General features: G+C 43.1%; 1 protein-coding gene across 1 annotated transcript in view; it reads left to right on the top strand.

Moving 5' to 3' along the window:
- The window catches only part of galnt9 (polypeptide N-acetylgalactosaminyltransferase 9), a 112,042-nt gene that overhangs the window by 5,324 nt on the left and 88,783 nt on the right, over nt 1-17,935 (top strand). Inside the window, exon 2 of the mRNA XM_078249647.1 lies at nt 12,918-13,098. Coding sequence (XP_078105773.1) covers nt 12,918-13,098 — 181 coding nt within the window. The remainder of the gene's footprint in view (nt 1-12,917; nt 13,099-17,935) is intronic.

Here is a 17,935-nt window from a genome sequence, read left to right as displayed (position 1 = left end):
TGTCAATTATTATAAGACACCATTTTATCTAATTTGAAATCAAATACAATGCTATTAGATCCCAAATGTGTTACCGTAGATGCCATGCAGTGTTGGGGAGTAACGGAATTCATGTACCGGCGTTACGTATTCAGAATACAAATTATGAGTAACTGTATTCCGTTACAATTTAAATAGTTGGTATTTAGAATACAGAATACATTTCACATTAAAGAAAGAGAAGGGAGAACGAAATATAACTGTGCACTGCAGCCACCAACCTCCTTTCAGCGTCCAAATTACTCCACCTCCAACCTGAAGAAGCATCTTAAAGTAAGTTATTTTTAGCCAAGCGTAGTCGTCTGCTGTAGTTTTACTGGTCACCTTGCTATTTTATAGTTGATGTGCGACTTTACATTCTCCTACGTGCTGATTTACTAGACCCAGAGCCGTTGAAAGACTGACTAGACCCGTTTGACATGCTAGCTAACGTTAGCTAAAAGTAGCTCGTGGTAGCTAATTAGACTGTGGTTAGATTTTTGTAGTATATAGTTCAGGACTACAAATACAAAAATCTATCTGCTTGTTTAGGTACACATTCAGCCAGTTGGAACAGAAGAACTCACCAGAATAGGCCTGTTTAGTAAGCTGTATGTGATGGCTGCATTCCTACACTTATAAAATGCAATTCAATGTGAAAGTAATCCAAGTATTCAGAATATGTTACTCAGATTGAGTAACGTAACGGAATATGTTACAAATTACATTTTTGGGCATGTATTCTGTAACGGAATACATTTTGAAAGTATCCTTCTCAACACTGATGCCATGTTATCAAATTGTAGACATCGCTTTTACCAACCTGGGCATATAGCTTAATTAGATAGCAGGCTGTTATTATAAGAATGTAATGCCATATCAGGCATAGCCTTAAGGCAGACAAACCCCTGAGAGCTCAGAAGACAATACATTAATTTGGCCTTTATTTAAGTTTCACTTTCTTTTTTGTGGCTCATTAGAAGAAAACTGCCGTAAACTAAGTCAAATCACATCTGGTCACATCTGGTCGCTACTTCACACGTCCCTTACAGCCCATATAGACACCAGACCGTGATGTAAATGTTGATGTTAATCTAATGTGATTAAATGGATTAGTCCCACACTGTACAGGAATATAGACCATTACAGGTAGAAAATGAGCATATAGGCGACTGGAAGGGTTGTAGCCATAGTTGATTGTAACCACAGTGCAGACTGTATTTTTACGTTTTTGTCCCTGAATTAATGTTCTCCCTTTGTAACACTACTAGGGAGCTGCAGATTCTCTGATAATTCAGCGTTTGTTCATCTCCACATTATGCGAACCTCTGACATCACACACTCTTTTTTTTATACATTTAAGAAATAGGCTATTGATTCTGAGATATGAATGTGCCCATTGAGCAGTATATCAGCATAATTTCCAGCTCAAAGTAAAATGCAACGAGCGGATTCATTGCGCTGGGCAGCCGAGTGGAAATAGACACCAGGCTCAGACGGAATGGAAGAAGAAAGGTTTTGTGAGGTAACGCAAAACATATTGCGAGGTAACGCAAAAGTAGTCCCCTGAAAATGTTTTTAAAGTGCCCATATTCATAAAAATCACTTTTTCTGGGATTTGGGGTGTTAATTTTGTGTCTCTGCTGCTTCCACATGCATACAAACTTGGAAGAAATCCATCCATGCTGTTGGTGTGTGCTAACCACTTTAGCTAATACCACATCAGCTAGCTGTTTCTCCAACTTCAGTCAGTACAAGGCAGGATTAGCCAGGACACTTCCAACTGAGTTGAATACCTGCAGACGAGGGACATGGAAGTAGTTCTATACAATTTATTTTGTAGATTAGGGTGAACTCGTGTGTGTTGTAGCAGTGTTTTGCCATTGAGAATGAGGTGGCTAACCGCTAGCAGCGTGAGCTTCTAGCTAGTAGCCCAGTACCTAGCTACTGCGCATGTGCGACTTCCAACAAAGATGGAACAGAAGTGAGATGTCTCACTCTGTAGCTAAAACACAGAGCTCAACACACAGGGTGAAAAGAGGAGCTGCAGCAATGTGCAGTACAACAAAAATATGGTGTTTTTTGAAAATGAAACCATGTAAACCTATTCTGATATAACCTCTAAATACAATTATGAACCTGAAAATGAGCATAATATGGGCGCTTTAATTGGTATTTGTCTTTTTTTTCCTGAGCGTTGGTTGAAGGGAATCCACCTCCTTGACAGCTCGATATACACAGCCAAAAGAGTTGCATTTAGTGTCAATTGTTTGTTAGGTAACATATCATATTCAAAGATTATTCTCAAAAAACTGACTCCCTCTTGGAGTTGCCTGCCTTTCCAGTTAACATAGGAATACAAGAGAATAAAGCATCTTGAACCCAGGTAAATTAATTCAATACATTCTGTAATATTTCCATACGGTGTCAGGCTGAACTAAATCCCAAATTGAGCTTCACAATACAAATAGCTGAATTCATTAATTTATCCAATCCAGTTGTTCAACCTGAGCCTGACAAATTCAAATTTACAACTTGCAAATACACTCTACAGGCACATTTCTCTTTCCACCCAACACACGTCTGAAACAGTAAAAGGAATTAATTACAGCTACGTATTTTTTTTTGACATCAGCAATGTGTACCCAGGAGTGCACACAGGCTGGAGATGTTCGCTGGCTGTCACAGTCCCTCCATGATTTGTCTTGAGCTCTTTAATGGCGTACTTAATCATATACTCATATCCCAGGTCGCTACCCATTTTTTTTAAAATCGTGCACCGACCACAAATTGTATTCTGTGGCCATTGGGAATAATTATGGTGAGAGGAGGACTTAGCGCGCCAATAACAATTACCATGTCCGGCAGCGTTATGAAGTAATTGCCCATTTCCTCTGTTGTTTATTGCCTACCAATGGCATGCCACAGGAGCTGCAGCAAGGTTCAATTAGATTTGAAGGACATAAAAAAGTCGCTAAATTCCTTTTATAGTTGCCTGATGGATGGTCACCAGACTCCCAACAAGAAAACAACGGTTAAGCTTTATCAGCGGCCCATTCTGCGCAGAAATGAGCAACTGATGGTTATCAGCAGCACTGCTCTGCTGTGGAAGCCACCGTCATTGGGTAATCAGATGAAGGGGTTTTAAGCTTGTTAACAAGCTTATGAAGCTGCGATTTAACCCAAAGTAGTGCATTAGAAGAAGCAGATACCTCCTTTGCCGGTACTTACCTGCTAAAGCCCGCTGCGTCTGACTGGCCAAAATGAACACTAAACACAAATGGGATCAGCTGCCATTATGTAGAAATCGAAAGAAATGAGCATTTTTAACATTACAGTTTGTCTGATAAGGATTTGAAGGTCAATATTAATATGGATATTTTGAACAGCAGAGAAAACATGTTTAAAGAATGAATCTGTTACGGAACGGCACTGGAGGTTGGACCCAAAAGCAGGTGACAAACAAAAAATAAGATTAAGTGATTTAATGCGTGAATATATACACACACACGATAGTTGTGCTGGTGGCAAAGGGGGGGGTTGTGTCGAGGGGATCCAGTGGTGAGTGCAGTGCGCCCTCCAGAGCGTGCCCAGTGAATTGGTGGCGATGGCCATGTGGTACGGCCTCTTCCAGAGAACATTCAATTGAGGCTTGAATCCAATCCTTACAATGAGAGGAGCAGGCGGGAGGAGCAAGCAGGCAGGATACACAGGAAGCATGAGCACGAGCAAGCAAGGCAGGCTGCAACGAGAGAACACAAAACGTTTTAGCTACACAAGTTAAATCACCAGGAACACAGATAAACACAGGGAGCCAGGAGTGCAACTATACCACACTAGTAGACTGTACGACGTGGTGACGAGTGGATCACAAAGCCGGCCTTAAGTACTGCAGGAGGATGATTAGGGAATGAGCTTCACCTGGTGCCACCTGCCAGCTAAGCCACGCCCACAGTCATCAGCACAGGAGGGAGAAACATGAGGGGAAACAAACACAGAACAAGGAGAAGAACGGGCTGCCATGATGAGATCATGACAGTACACCCCCCCCCCCCAACGATCGAGGATGAGAGCTCCTCTCCTCAGGACCATACCCCTCCCAATCGACCAGAAACTGGAAACCCCTACCCCTGCGTCACACATCCATAATCCACCGAACCGTATAGGCATGATGTCCATCAATGACCCAGGTGGGCGGCTGGGCGATGGTAGGAGGGCTGGAGGAAGCTTGAGGCGAACAGCACAGGGGTTAATGACCAACTCAACATTAAACGAACCAATGAAGCGAGGGGCCAACTTTGTAGAGGTACCACTGAGGTGAATGTCCTTAGAACTGAGCCATACCTGCTGACCGGGTCTGTAAACAGGAGCAGGAATGCGATGGTGGTCGGCCACCTGCTGGTTGTGTTCCCGCGTCCGGAGAAGAGCCTGCCGAGGCTCCCTCCATATCCTCCGCATCCTGCGTTAGTGATGTTGGATGGAGGGAACTGCAATCTCCGATTCCTGAACAGGAAAGAGAGGAGGAGAGTAGCCCAGAGAAGCTACAAACGGAGACAGACCAGTAGCCGAGCAGGTAAGGGAATTGTGAGCGTATTCAATCCATGCGAGTTGTGAACTCCAGGCAAAAGGATTGCGGGCGCATACGCACCGCAGAGCCGACTCGAGGTCCTGGTTAGCCCTCTCCGTCTGAGCATTGGACTCCAGGATGGCAGGAAAACTTGGAGGCGTGTCCCCACTAGAGGACCTGGGAACGGACAGAATCGGGAACAAACATACACCCCGGCGGGCCACCACCGGGGTCAGGGTTAGTATGAAGCGCTTGTCTTACCCTAGATTCCACCTCACAGGTCAGGGACGCCACCAAGAAGTTAGAAGGGATGATGGCGTCAGGAGTGACGTTTCTTCCACAACCGGACAGAATTGTCTTGAGAGGGCATCGGGCTTGACATTCTTACTGCCGGGACGGTAGGTGAGGGAGAAGTTGAATCGACCAAAGAACAAGGCCCACCGGGCCTGGCGGGAGTTCAGGCCCTTAGCCGTCTGAATATATGCGAGGTTTTTATGGTCGGTCCAAACCAGGAACGGAACAACGGCCCCCTCCAGCCAGTGTCTCCACTCCTCCAAAGCTAGTTTAGCAGCCAGCAACTCCCGATTCCCAACGTCATAGTTCCTCTCAGCAGGCGATAGTTTCTTGGAGAAGAATGCACAGGGGTGTAGCTTGTTATCACCTGCTGAACGTTGGGAGAGAACAGCTCCAACCCCAACGTTCAATGCGTCCACCTCCACCACGAACGGGCTGAACGAGGATGGGAGCAGGGGTGAAACGGTCCTTGAGCTCTGTGAAAGCCTTGGCAGCTGCTGTGGACCACACAAAGGGAACAGAGGGAGAGGTTAGTTTTGTCATGGGAGCAACAGAACTGTAGTTCCGAATAAAATGGCGGTAAAAGTTAGCAAAACCTAAGAACCGCTGTAACTGTTTCCTGGTGGTGGTAACTGGTCACTCAGTTACAGCCTGTACCTTGCTCGGGTCCGTCTTCACCTGCCCGCTCTCCACAATATGTCCTCAAGGTAACCGAAGACTGACCGGTTGAGCAGATCACGGAGGACATCATTGACCAGCGCCTGGAACACAGCAGGAGCGTTGGTGAGACCGAATAGCATGACCAGATATTCGAAGTGGCTGAGAGGAGTATTGAAGGCTGTCTTCCATTCGTCCCCCTCCTTGATTCTGACCAGGTAGTAGGCATTACGTAGGTCCAGCTTGGTGAAAACCAAGTGAGCTTCACCTGGCGCCACCTGCCAGCTAAGCCACGCCCACAGCTCACAGTCATCATGACTGTGAGCTGTCAGTATTGACCGCAAAATAGGCTACAGATATTTCATTCTGTATTGATAGGTGCAATATTTGAAAATCGATAATTATTATTATTTATTTTTTTTATTACATTTATATCTGCATTTATGTCAAAACCTAGAGACTTTAAAACATCAAAATGTCATTTATTAATATGTATTTGTGTCAAAATGACATATAAACATCTTTTCGTATTCTATTTTGCCTGGAAACGCTTCCAACATGCTTGCGTGTCGCGTGAAAAATAGGCGTTGGTCCTATTTCTAGCATGCACGTGTTTTCGGCGCGGCTCGAGCCGTGCCTGAGACATGCGTGTCACGCAGGCAGTGTGCACGCTCTAACCTGTTAACATGGGAGCCGAAATAAAAACGCACACGCCACGCAGCCGACACGCTCACGCCACGCAGCCAGTGTACAGGAGCCCCTTACTGCATCTTACACGGTTGCAACGCTATCATGATGACAAAATCTGGCCACAGACAGACAGACAGAGAGACACAGAGAGACAGACAGCCAGACAGACAGACAGACAGGCAGACAGACAGACAGACATTTAGAACTCAAAACCTCCTCTGTGGTAAACTCCCGCTACAGTAGGTGTCTCCACCACATTTTGCCATGATACACACACACACTCACACACGCACGCACGCATGCGCGCACACACACACACACACACACACACACACATACACACACACACACGCACACACACACACCGGACACACAGAGGTGAAAACAAGGTGGTAACAATGGGTCCTTGATTTCAGGTAGACAAGAGCAGGCTTCTCATTTCTGGCTGGCAGTCCTCAGCTGTTGCTACAGATTGTATCAGACATAGCTAGCTATGCTAACATTACCTCCATGAATTGATTAAATGATTAAGAAATAAAGAAACAGCATTGTTCATGTGTTGCAGTGATCATAGTCATTGTATGATAAGGAAAAATGTAAAAGGTATTTTATTATAATATAACACAGTTTGGCTGCTCTTGTTTTCATGTGTAAAAGCTTTTAGGATAAGGACTGACTAATGTTTTTGGCAAATGTAATACTGTATCTTGGCTAGTTAGCCAGGCATGCTAATGACGGCAGCTAACCTTTCAGAAGATAAGCACACTGTTTATTCCATTCCTTACACTTTTACACTTAAAAAACATCACCTTCTAAGCTCTTTAAATATTACCACAGCCCCATGCACACCACTTCAACATGTGGAGATATCCAAAGCTCAACAGGCCTGCCGTGCCTGGGTATGGCAAACAGTCTTTTGCAAGACTAAGATAATAATAGGCTAGTATAAAAATGTCTAATAAATAAAAAACAACATTTTCATTCTGATGGTCTCATTCATTCTGATTGGATTAGACTCAGATGAAACTACCTGACCTTCTTTTCATTGCCTCTCTTCTTCTACTATTTTGTCACTCGAAGCAGAAATGCTCTAAAAAATTAGCTTTTTAATAAACAGATATTGCTATAAGCAAGATTATGTGCTACTATTCAGTTCACTCCTCTGACAAGTGCTGGATGTGTCATAGCTTGAGCTTGGCTGTTGTCCCTCAGCTCACGGTCCTAGTGAGGCTGTTGTCATCAGCCATGCATGTCACTCCCGGCCTTCTCCCAGGTGCGTAGGTGCTGATGGGATGGCACCCTCACAGGCCCAGCTGCAGCACCAGATATGCTTCCTTATCTATAATGCCCAATTATGGCAAAGAAACCAACGCTGTTTATATGCTAAGCCTGCATGGGCAAAGACTTGATGAGAAACGAGAAATGTCACACTCTCTTTCTCTCTTCCACGCTGACACACACTTGATGCTCTGACTGTATCTCAATGATACACATCGCGGTGCGTGCCTATATGTTGTTTTGCGCGGTGTGTAATAGAGGCAGATGCGGAGGCGAAGCCTGATGAAATATATATTCCAATAATGATATGCAGATGAGGCTCTGGTCGCCAAAACAGTTTCAGAGTCAGATAAGAATCAATTCTGCTCAGCCTTAAGGAATCACGATAATGAATTCAGCAGCTAACCTGACAATCAGCAGTCAGCCACAGACAATAATGGCAATCTCAGATGGAGTGAGCATTCATCTTTACACTGTTGGCCTAGAGTCATGCAGTGATTACATTACCAACATTTAATGATGACATCCATGATGATGGATTTTAATTGCCTTTGATTATTTATCCATGTTTTTTTGACAATTTTCGACAAAATGGAACAGAAGTGTTTGGAAATGTTTACACCGCACCGTTACACAGTACTAAGGATGCAATCAAATACAAATACATTATTCAGATATGAACAGATTATGCATTCTCAACAGATGAAAATGGAAACAGAATTTATGCAGTAATGTTTTTTTCTCTACTAAATTGACCTGTAACCAGATCGACTTTCAGACATAATTTGGCATAGAAATCACACAAAAAGGTGCTCCTCAGAACTGGTTCTTGCCTTTCAGTTCAAATGCGGCAACGGCAGCCCTTCACTCTGAAACCCATTGTTTTCAATGGCTTGAAACGACGGTGTTTCGCTGCGTTGGCACAGAAACCAACGGTGAGCCCGGCCAAACCGTGTTCGGTCTAAAAGGCCTATGCTGATTTAGAAGAAGAAATAAGGGCGATACATTTGCTATTTGGTATGTTTAGTCAATAATAATGATAATCAATCGTACAACATTTGTTGTGCGATGCAGGATAAAGCTTTACTAATTCTTCACAGATGCTATTTACACCTCATGATGCAATATTTAAGCAGTGGACGGGATGATGAACTGAATTTAGGGACCATCTTAAAAGTACATGCAAATGGCCAAGAGAGCCCTATTTTGTCAGTAGATTACTCATTTTCTTTGTAAAAACCTTTTTTTGTTTTGACATCCTCCCATACGCTTGATTCTTTTTTTAAGCAACATAACATGCCACTGTTTCATTTGAATAATGTAGGTCCATATTAAATATGATGTTATTTTGTGCAGTCTGTGAACAGCTTAACTCATACACATATGACGGGAACAAAAGAATTGGACATAGAAAAGGGAGGCAGTAGATAATTCCCACCAACAGAATGCAGCTAATTTGTGTGAATTGAACAGATACAGATAGCAGCTCCATATTTGCAGTGCTCTCACAGGGCTTACATTTTGCACAAGGATAACAATCCATTGTTTAGAGAAAATTTGGGGGTCTCATGCTACCAATTTTCAAATCAGAGTTGTTATCTTCCTGACATGCCTGCTGCTGTTATGAGTGGCAGTGTGAGGATTAATGCAGCTCCTCTCCCAGCTCTCAATATTTCATAGATTTGTTTTGGCCTTTGAAGGCTTTAAACCTCTCTAGATCGAGTTATTTTCCTCTTCTTGAAGAGATCGCTGAATCTCCCAATCTCCCCTCCCCATCAATATTCAGAACTTTGGACGCACATAAATCCACTCTTGCTCTTAAATCATTCATCAAAAATGGGTCCGTCTCTGAATTTGAGACTCTGTCTTTTAAAGGCCAAATCAGACACATTCTGAAGGTTGCTGTATAATTTATAGCTGTTATGGGTTTCATGTATCATGTCAGAGGGATTTGGACAGATGGATGTGAGGAAGGAGCACTGAGACAGATGTATACTCAGGCACAATGAAATTCAAATTGGCACCTGACATCGCAAGGATCCCCATCTTGCTTTGGATGGGAAAGAAGCCTGAGTGGAAGAAGCAGATGCAACTGTGAGGTGATGAAAGTGCTAAGGTGCACTTTCGGAGAATGACTTTGCATTTGTAGCTATCTTAGTCACAGCACTACAACAGTGAGCAGCGTGGGCCTTTAGTCATTGTCATCTTTTTCGGACCAAAACATAACAGCCCACTTGCTGGATGCTTTTATACAAAGTGCCTCACAGGATCATGTGGACATACATTTTTAACTCATGCAGTCGCCGTGGGAATAGAGCGGTTCATCTCCACAGTGTTACGCTCTGCCCACAGACGTACACGGTCAAATTCTTCCTTTCAAGAAACGTATTAAAAGCTTCTATTTTTGTGTGTACGCTATCCATTTTTGGAAAAGAAAATGTTGCTGTGTAAGAGAAGCTAATTTGGATTGGAATGGAATTTGCTATTGACAAATGTATGCATATTCAATTCTGCTTTCCTCCACACAAATATCACGACATAAAAAGACCAAATGGAGAAAACTAAGATAAATCAGAGCCAGGCAGAGCAATGTAACTACCTCAAATAACCTCCCACTCGTCATCAAAACAGGTCAGCAGCTACAGAAAAACAGAACCTTGCAAAAGTTTTCACATTACAAATACAAACTCTCGTACGTTTAGGTGCTTCAGACAGACAACAGTGGATCCGATTTTCAGGTCTCTCATCCCTTAATGGAATTTCCTTCAATCAGACAGAGGAAGTGAAAGGCAGGGGGAAGTAAAATGATGCAGCGACCAGAAAACAAAGCTGGCAGGCATTGTCCTGCTTCCAAGACTCATGCAGAGACAGAGAGGCCCTCCAGACTCGAGTCTCCGGCTCTAGAGGGTATCTGTGTTATTGTGTGACACGGGCTGCTATGCCAGATGGCTGGTCCGTGAAGTGAACCCCACCCATACTTGTCAAAATGCCACCACGTTGGCTGGTGCAGGGCATGCTAAATCCCTCTCGCGGGAGAAGCCAGTTTGCAACCATTCAGCTCCAATTACAAATCTTCAGTAGCACCCGAGGATTTGAGGCCATCCAAATATGGTGATTACTCCACAGTTCCTGGAGGGGTGAAGCTAAGAGCTGAGCTCTTCATTGGTATGCGCTGTTTACTTACTGTCTGTGTGTCCATCTGTTGACTTGGAGGACAGACGCAACTCGGTTTTTCTGTGGAGGCCACACTGCAAGCTTGGCTCGCATAACAATGATGTGACATCCTGCAGCTTTATGGAATTTTAAATAGTCAAACAATAGTCAAGTTGGCAGACACAGTAATGAATAAAGCTGACAATAGATTTTTATTTTGGGGGTGCGCGGGGTCAGAAAAAGGCGTCGGGTTATGTATTTTTCTATTTACTGAAAAAAATCCCATGCCACAGATATTACATTTTATGTATTTCTTTTCTTTTTAGAATGACCTCAAAATAACTTATATACGTAGTTTAGTACGTCAAAATATTCTACAACCTGTCTTGTGTGTGTGCTATGGATCATAAAGGTTTGTTTTCCCATATGCAGAGGACAACGGTCATGTCCCCATCTCAGGGCTTTATTTTCAAGCAGCTGGCACAACTAATCAGTTGTGGGAAACCGTAGATGTCAATCAAAAATAGAGAGCGGCTGAAATGCTCAGAATAATAAAACATACATTATATTTGCTAATGTGTTTCTATTTCCAGAATTTCTTCTTCTTTTTTATTTTTATTTTTTAAAGTTTTTGCAATTTTCAACATAACACAACCAATCATGTATGTTGCTCTTTATATTTAATTTGGGCTATGTAAAATTATTTCCCAGAAACATATTAAGTTTCAAATTAGTTTTGAGCTGAGAAATGAGGGAGGATGACGTTGAATTATTTCCAAAGTCAAAGGGGAGGGTCTTGCCCCTCCTCCCCACCCTAATAATTTGCGTACAGTCCCTTAGAGGTCTAAATCAGTGAACAGTACGTGAGTATTTTTTTCTTCCATCAGCCGAGATTTGTTTTTTGGCACTGTACCATATTTTTCTCCTTCCCTGTATGTCACTGTCACGATACCAAAGCGACGGCTTGTTAAATCACAGTCATGAGTCATTTTAATGAGAGCAGAGGGGTATTTTAAGTCCGACACATTAAATCTGGTGCTGAAGTTAGTTTTATTAGACCAAAGAAGCCTAACATGATGGGGCTGGCCAATGACTGAATGGCTCTAATTCACCATTAAGCACACAGATATGGTAGGCAATCTGGCCTCTCTTCAGGGATTCTTTGTGAGGTAAAAGGACCTGCATGGCACAAGCACTGTTTGAATAACCACTTCATGGTTACAGTGTTGCAACACACTGCTTCTATAACGCTTCTATGATTAGCCGGAATCATTAGGGGCCCAGTTAACATAGGGTGGTTTCCTGTAGGACATGTTTTAATCCAAAGGTTTACGTGTTTACCATTTTGTCTCTGGAAATGCAGTCAGGTCAGTAAAATAAATAGCCTTAGATGCAAGAAAATTTATTTGAAACTTTTGTATTACCTAATTCACCATATGTGGGTCAAAAAAGTTTCCTATGGGACCTTTTCTCCTCATCAGTTGCTCGCTGGCCTAAAAATAAATGTAAATATGGGTCGTAATAAACTGCTTGCACAGACGACCTATACGGCCGAAAGCGGAGGAGGGTCTGAAATTAGAACTTGTATCTTTTACAGAGTGTCTTATCTCTGAACATGGAGCTTTGTCTCCTGCAGCAGCTGCTGGTTTGGCGACTCTCTTCAGCTCCTTTCTCACACAGTCTATCATGACTTTTCCATGTGACTTTTCTTCTTACAGAAGTGACTTGAAATGTAGCGAAGTACAATACATGATATAAAAAAACACTTAAGTAAAAGTAATATTACACTTCTTTTTTTTTTTACATTTTAAAAATGACTTAGTTACAGTAACGAGAGTACACGTAATTACTTCCACCACTGCTTACAGTTGTGCACTATAAATTCTCTCTACCTGGCCCTCGCACCACTGTATCTCTCAGCTTCTGCTCTGCTCAACTCTGTGACTCCTGTGTCCATGTGGTTGTTCAGCAACGTTTTCAGTGACAGACAGTGTAATGATGCCCTGTGGATGAGCCCCGCTGGGTCTCGGAGCTGCCACACACCAGACTCCTCACACTGCTAGAGAACGTCAATCAGCTGCCCCTCTGCATAGCCTCTCTTCTCACCTGTCTCTCCCTGTTCTGTGTGTGTGTGTGTGTGTGTGTGTGTGTGTGTGTGTGTGTGTGTGTGTGTGTGTGTGTGTGTGTGTGTGTGTGTTTGGCTCTACCCATGGCCATGTACATGTATGATTGTCTCTCTGTTATGTCATTTGCTTGGCAGGTTTGGCGAAGCCCATGGGGCTAGTTGAGGGACCTGGAGGCCTTGGCCAGGGGGGAGCTGCTGCCACTCTGGGAGAGGACAGCCATGATGCCGAGGGGAAGTACGAGGAGTACGGCTACAACGCTCAGCTCAGTGACCGCATCTCCCTGGACAGGAGCATCCCCGACTACAGGCCTAAAAAGTATGTCCACCTTCTGTTTCTTCTCATTTTCTGTCATGTACATTCTCCTTCCAACTACTGCTGTATACCTGTTTGCCCCTGGCAGGGCTGTGTAATGTTAGAGAGACTTGTAACTGCAAGGTTTGCCAGTTTAATCCCTGCTGCAGTTGATGGTCTCTGTTTTTATGAAGGCACACAATGTACGGCAGGACTTTTTCCAGGGAACTGGCATTTTCATCAAGCGCACAGTGTTTTTTTCCCTCTTCTTCTTCTTTATGGCATTTATTTGTATTTTGGTGAATCTCCAGGACATTTTATTGTGCCAAAATAGAAGCAGAGCTTCAGTACAAGGTGTGCCAGAAATCATAAACTGTGCAGATAAATTGTGGTGTTGAGGATTTTTGGAATTTACAACAATTTCCTGTAGACTCAGACCAGGTCAAAAGTGCATGTTCACACTTATGCTATTTTTAAGCTTTTGCTAATCAATAATGTCTGAAAAGCTTCTTCTCCACAGTTCGCCAACAGGGTTTCATTCCCATTAGGATAAATATGAGAAAATCAGATTTATTTCTAAATATATGCAGCTGCGGTGTGAACGATTGTGATCCAACAAAGAACTGTCAGTATGCACGTGGTGAGCATGCACTAAATGAGACTTGTTGAGTTTGCTGTGTCTTGTCCAGATGTCAGGGACAGAATGCTGGATGGTTCTCTTAAGACCAATGCAACATGGCCCCCGACTTAGCTTTTAACTCTTCATTTGAAGGTGCTGTATATTTTCCTAATGTCTTCATCTTTATTCAAGACTTGCAAATGTCGCCCTTGTTAATTTAATGGCTTCCAGCGGGGGGCATTCCTGTACACCTGGCGGTTTATGACATTCGTTTTGCACTGGCCGCCCCCAGCTTCCCAGTGACACATGGCACGTTGTAAATTTGCACCCAGCCAAAATGACATCACAGAGCAGTGCATTCATCTATTGAAAATAATAATTGGTTTTAGCCTACAAACACAATGCAAACAATTATGCTGCTGTCACATTTGGCATTCATTTCACAATAGTCTGCATTATTGTTGTTAGCAGGTAACGTCAGCATTTCCACTGGCTGATGGACTGTGGATAAATTGTTTGTGACCCCTGCTGTGTTCAATAGAGCAGTCTTTGTGCACTAGCGTCCCTGATGAAATGTGCATATATAAATATATATATCAGATATACAAAACTGTCAACTGAAACATTGCTACTCCACTGTGCCTCTTTATTAGGGAGACTCTCGAGGGACCGCTATGACCTGTGCTAGCGACATCCTGATCTCACAGAAATATGTGAAATGACCTCATGATGTCTGGGCGTGGCACATAGTGTGTTAAAATGACCTGCCGACACCACAGAAACAATGCCAATGGAAAGTCAATTAAGATCCTTGTCGTGGTGAACACACAAATTCCCACACACAAATTCTCTGGTTCAACACAGGCCTGTTATAAAGTCCACCCAGGGAGGAGGTCGTTTAAAACCAAAAGTCAATGTTGACTTATTTACGTAACATACTTAACTTACGTTACTTAACAAACATACTTATTTTAAGCCAAAGCATGATCTTTCCCCAAACATAACCAAGTAGTTATGTTGCCTGAACCAGAATTGTTTCTGTGGTGCCAACATTTTCACACATTACGTGCAACCACCACATAATGCGGTGTTAAGTCTTTTCACGTAACTCTGTGTGATCAGGTTGAATAGCACGTTTATTGCTGGTTGACCACGGTTTCCTCTGCAAGCTCATATTACAATGTTATCTTATTGACCACACTGGACAGAATTATACAAGAGATACATTTCCGTAAGAATAGATTTTTGAAATTGACATTGTCTTTTTACTACAAAAAGCACTGCACCCTCTTCAATATCTGATATTTCTCCAGTCAGACATTTGAACAGAGTTGGGTGACAGTTAAACATTAAAGTATTGGAGGAGAAATACTGTGATAAACTGCGATACAGTAACTTTAAAGACACTTCCTTTGCTGTCAAGAGTTTTACAAATTTTTCAAGGACAGTTGTGTTTGGGGTTTCTTCACCTAAAATCCTCTTACAGTACAAGTAGACAAGCTCGTGAGACTACCAAAACGTGGCTTGCATTGCACATCGTAATGATCCCTTGGGAGACTCCCTCTGCACAAGCCGTCCTTACTTCCTGTTTGATACTTTTGATCTACTTCATCTGTCTTATTGTCTAACCCCACGTAATCCTTCCTTTTCTCATCTGTCAATGCAGTACAGTCAGTTTAGCCACAGGGCATCTCGGGGCCTCGGCCATTGGGAGTCACACAAAAGAAAATGACTTTAGACATGCCTAATCCCGACATAAAAGGACAAAGTCAAGATGATGGTGATAGTTGGAGAGCTATGTTATACAGTTGCAATCAAAGGAATCATGAATAACAATTTTTTATGAAAGAGACCCAGTGGACACCCAGCGAGCAGCCTTAATGGCCCTTTTAAAATACATTTTATATTTAGAACGTGAACTACAGCTGTGATACAGTGAGTGCTGGAGTGCAGGAGATGGCTGCCAGTGGCATTCATATCACACATTGTCAAAGAACAATGGCGACAGCCAGACACACTGAGAGGAAATCTGACGGCCAAGAGAGGTTTCTGAGGGCTTTAGCGGGGATAACAATTCATTTCATCCATGCCGCTTTGTTCCGAGCTCTTTTCACGCCCAGAAAAATTAGACAAGAGTGGAACGGGGAGGAGGAGGGTGAGCAAAAAGGGAGCTTGCTAATTAATAAAGTCAGCTGAGAGTGCCTCTGGAATGGAGGGGTTTTAGGAAATTCCTTTTCTTTTAATCAACTTTTAATCAAAGGGACCTAAGTAAGACAAAAGGGAAGTGAGTGTTGGGGGTTTGCTGAAGTGACTGTTTTCGGTTTTAAATGGGGTATGGATTCAGTGTTATTTTCACAGGCTGTGACTAGATTCTGCAGCCTTGTCATCATACCCTTCTTGATCTCCGTGTCCATGCAATAATACATCACGTGTTTCTGATCTACAGAATACGTTTTATAGCCAAATAAACAAACACATATAGTCTCTGAGCGCAAACAAAACATGTCGTGTCAAACAAGGCAAAGCTTCAGTCCATGAAAGCTATCCAATAGGTACACTCTATGATAAAGACTGAGTACATTTGTTTAAGCACAATAGAAATCAATGCAGTGCAAACGTGCAAATATAGTTGTTGTGCACAAAGCAGTTCTCTGCCTCATACAGTATGAAAGACTGATTTCTATTTCTGATTCTCTAAGTATGTCCTGTGGGCAAAAAGGTGACTGCGGCACTGCAGAAGTGAGGTTAAATGCAGGAACCAGTCACTTCCTGTCTAATGGGCTTTTAATTGAACATGAGTCATTGAGCAGAGGACTTTGATGACTTCAGGGAAGCAAAGTCCATCGCCATGACTGAACGATCTGCACATTCTCAAGACTCTCTCTTTTCACACCTGCCTGTCTGCAGCAAAACCAATTCATAATAATAATAATAATAAATTGAATTTATATAGCGCTTTTCAAAGACTCAAAGTCGCTTAATAATCATTGTGGTCACAATTGTCGCTCGGAGAAAAAACCTATAATCCCCTTTCACCACCCGCCAGCCTGTATTTCTCTCTTCTGCCCTTCACTTCTGCAAGTGTCATTTTTAACTGAGAGACCAAGGGACTTAAGTAGGCTCGATATTATGGTGACTGAGCCTGCCATTCGCTGTCCTTGGAAGGCTTATGTAGATAACATCTCATCGGGCCGCTGTGGAGAGAAAAACAACAAAGGCAGGCGAGCTGGTAAGATTACTGATGCCCACAAAACAAACACAACGATGTTAAATGTGTCTTGTGTCACTCATAAATAGAAAAATGCAATTCAGGGCATCAAACCTGCTTTTCACCTGCCAGTTATCCTCCTCCAAGGGGACTCATATTCAATTACTCCTAATCGCACCTGTATCTCTTTTGTCACTCTGTCGAAGATTTGATTTATATTTCGCCCAAAATAGTTAAACCCAAAACTATATTTAAGCCCAAGGACCCTTGGACTTGTGTTTGTCTGCCTGCGGGAGGGTGATAACCAAAGCTAAAAAAACTGATTTACCTCATCTCCTAAGTGTCTGATACTGCAGAATGGGATCGTAAGGTCTCAGTGGTGAAGGAGCTCCTGCTGCAAATTGTTGCCCTTTCCAGTGCTAGAGTTTATCTCCCGGATGGGGGGGGGGAGGTGGGTGGAGAAATGACAAGGCAAACGATTATCTTTTTGAGAGGAGTGCTCGCGGATCGGAAAGTTGCTTTGGACTTGCCTGCAATGCGTGGGTTATTGAAGGTTAATGTGAAATTTCACAGCAAATAAGAGTGGCCGGCGGGTAAAAAGTCAGAGGGAGCAGCCGGGGCAGCAGGCTGGTGGAGGGGAAGGAGGAGAAAGGGGGAGGTGTGAATGGAATACATCTTAATCTGGCGCTCTGTTTCTGTCAAAGCTTGTTCCGGGTCAAATTATGAGCGCTGGCCAGTGAGCTCAGGCCCATTACAAACAGATGAGTCGATCGCTCATCTTGTTACGGCTTTACAAGGCTTCCCCGCTGCTGCAGATAGATACAAATTTAAGGCTGAGCGATGCCCCAAATTGGATCCAGTAACTAGGGCAATGGAACTACAATATCACTTTACGATCTTGACACTGAAATCCAGCCTCACACCACATCTCAACTAGAAGCGATGAGGCTGCCTTGCCCCCTCTGACATTTTCAAGATATTACTCAGGTGGTATTCATTACCCGCAGCCTCTCCACTAGTCGTAGAACCCAACA

Source organism: Sander vitreus, chromosome 5, assembly GCF_031162955.1.
Source record: "Sander vitreus isolate 19-12246 chromosome 5, sanVit1, whole genome shotgun sequence".
Classification (NCBI taxonomy): Eukaryota; Metazoa; Chordata; class Actinopteri; order Perciformes; family Percidae; genus Sander; species Sander vitreus.
This window is presented reverse-complemented; position numbering and strand designations above follow the sequence as displayed.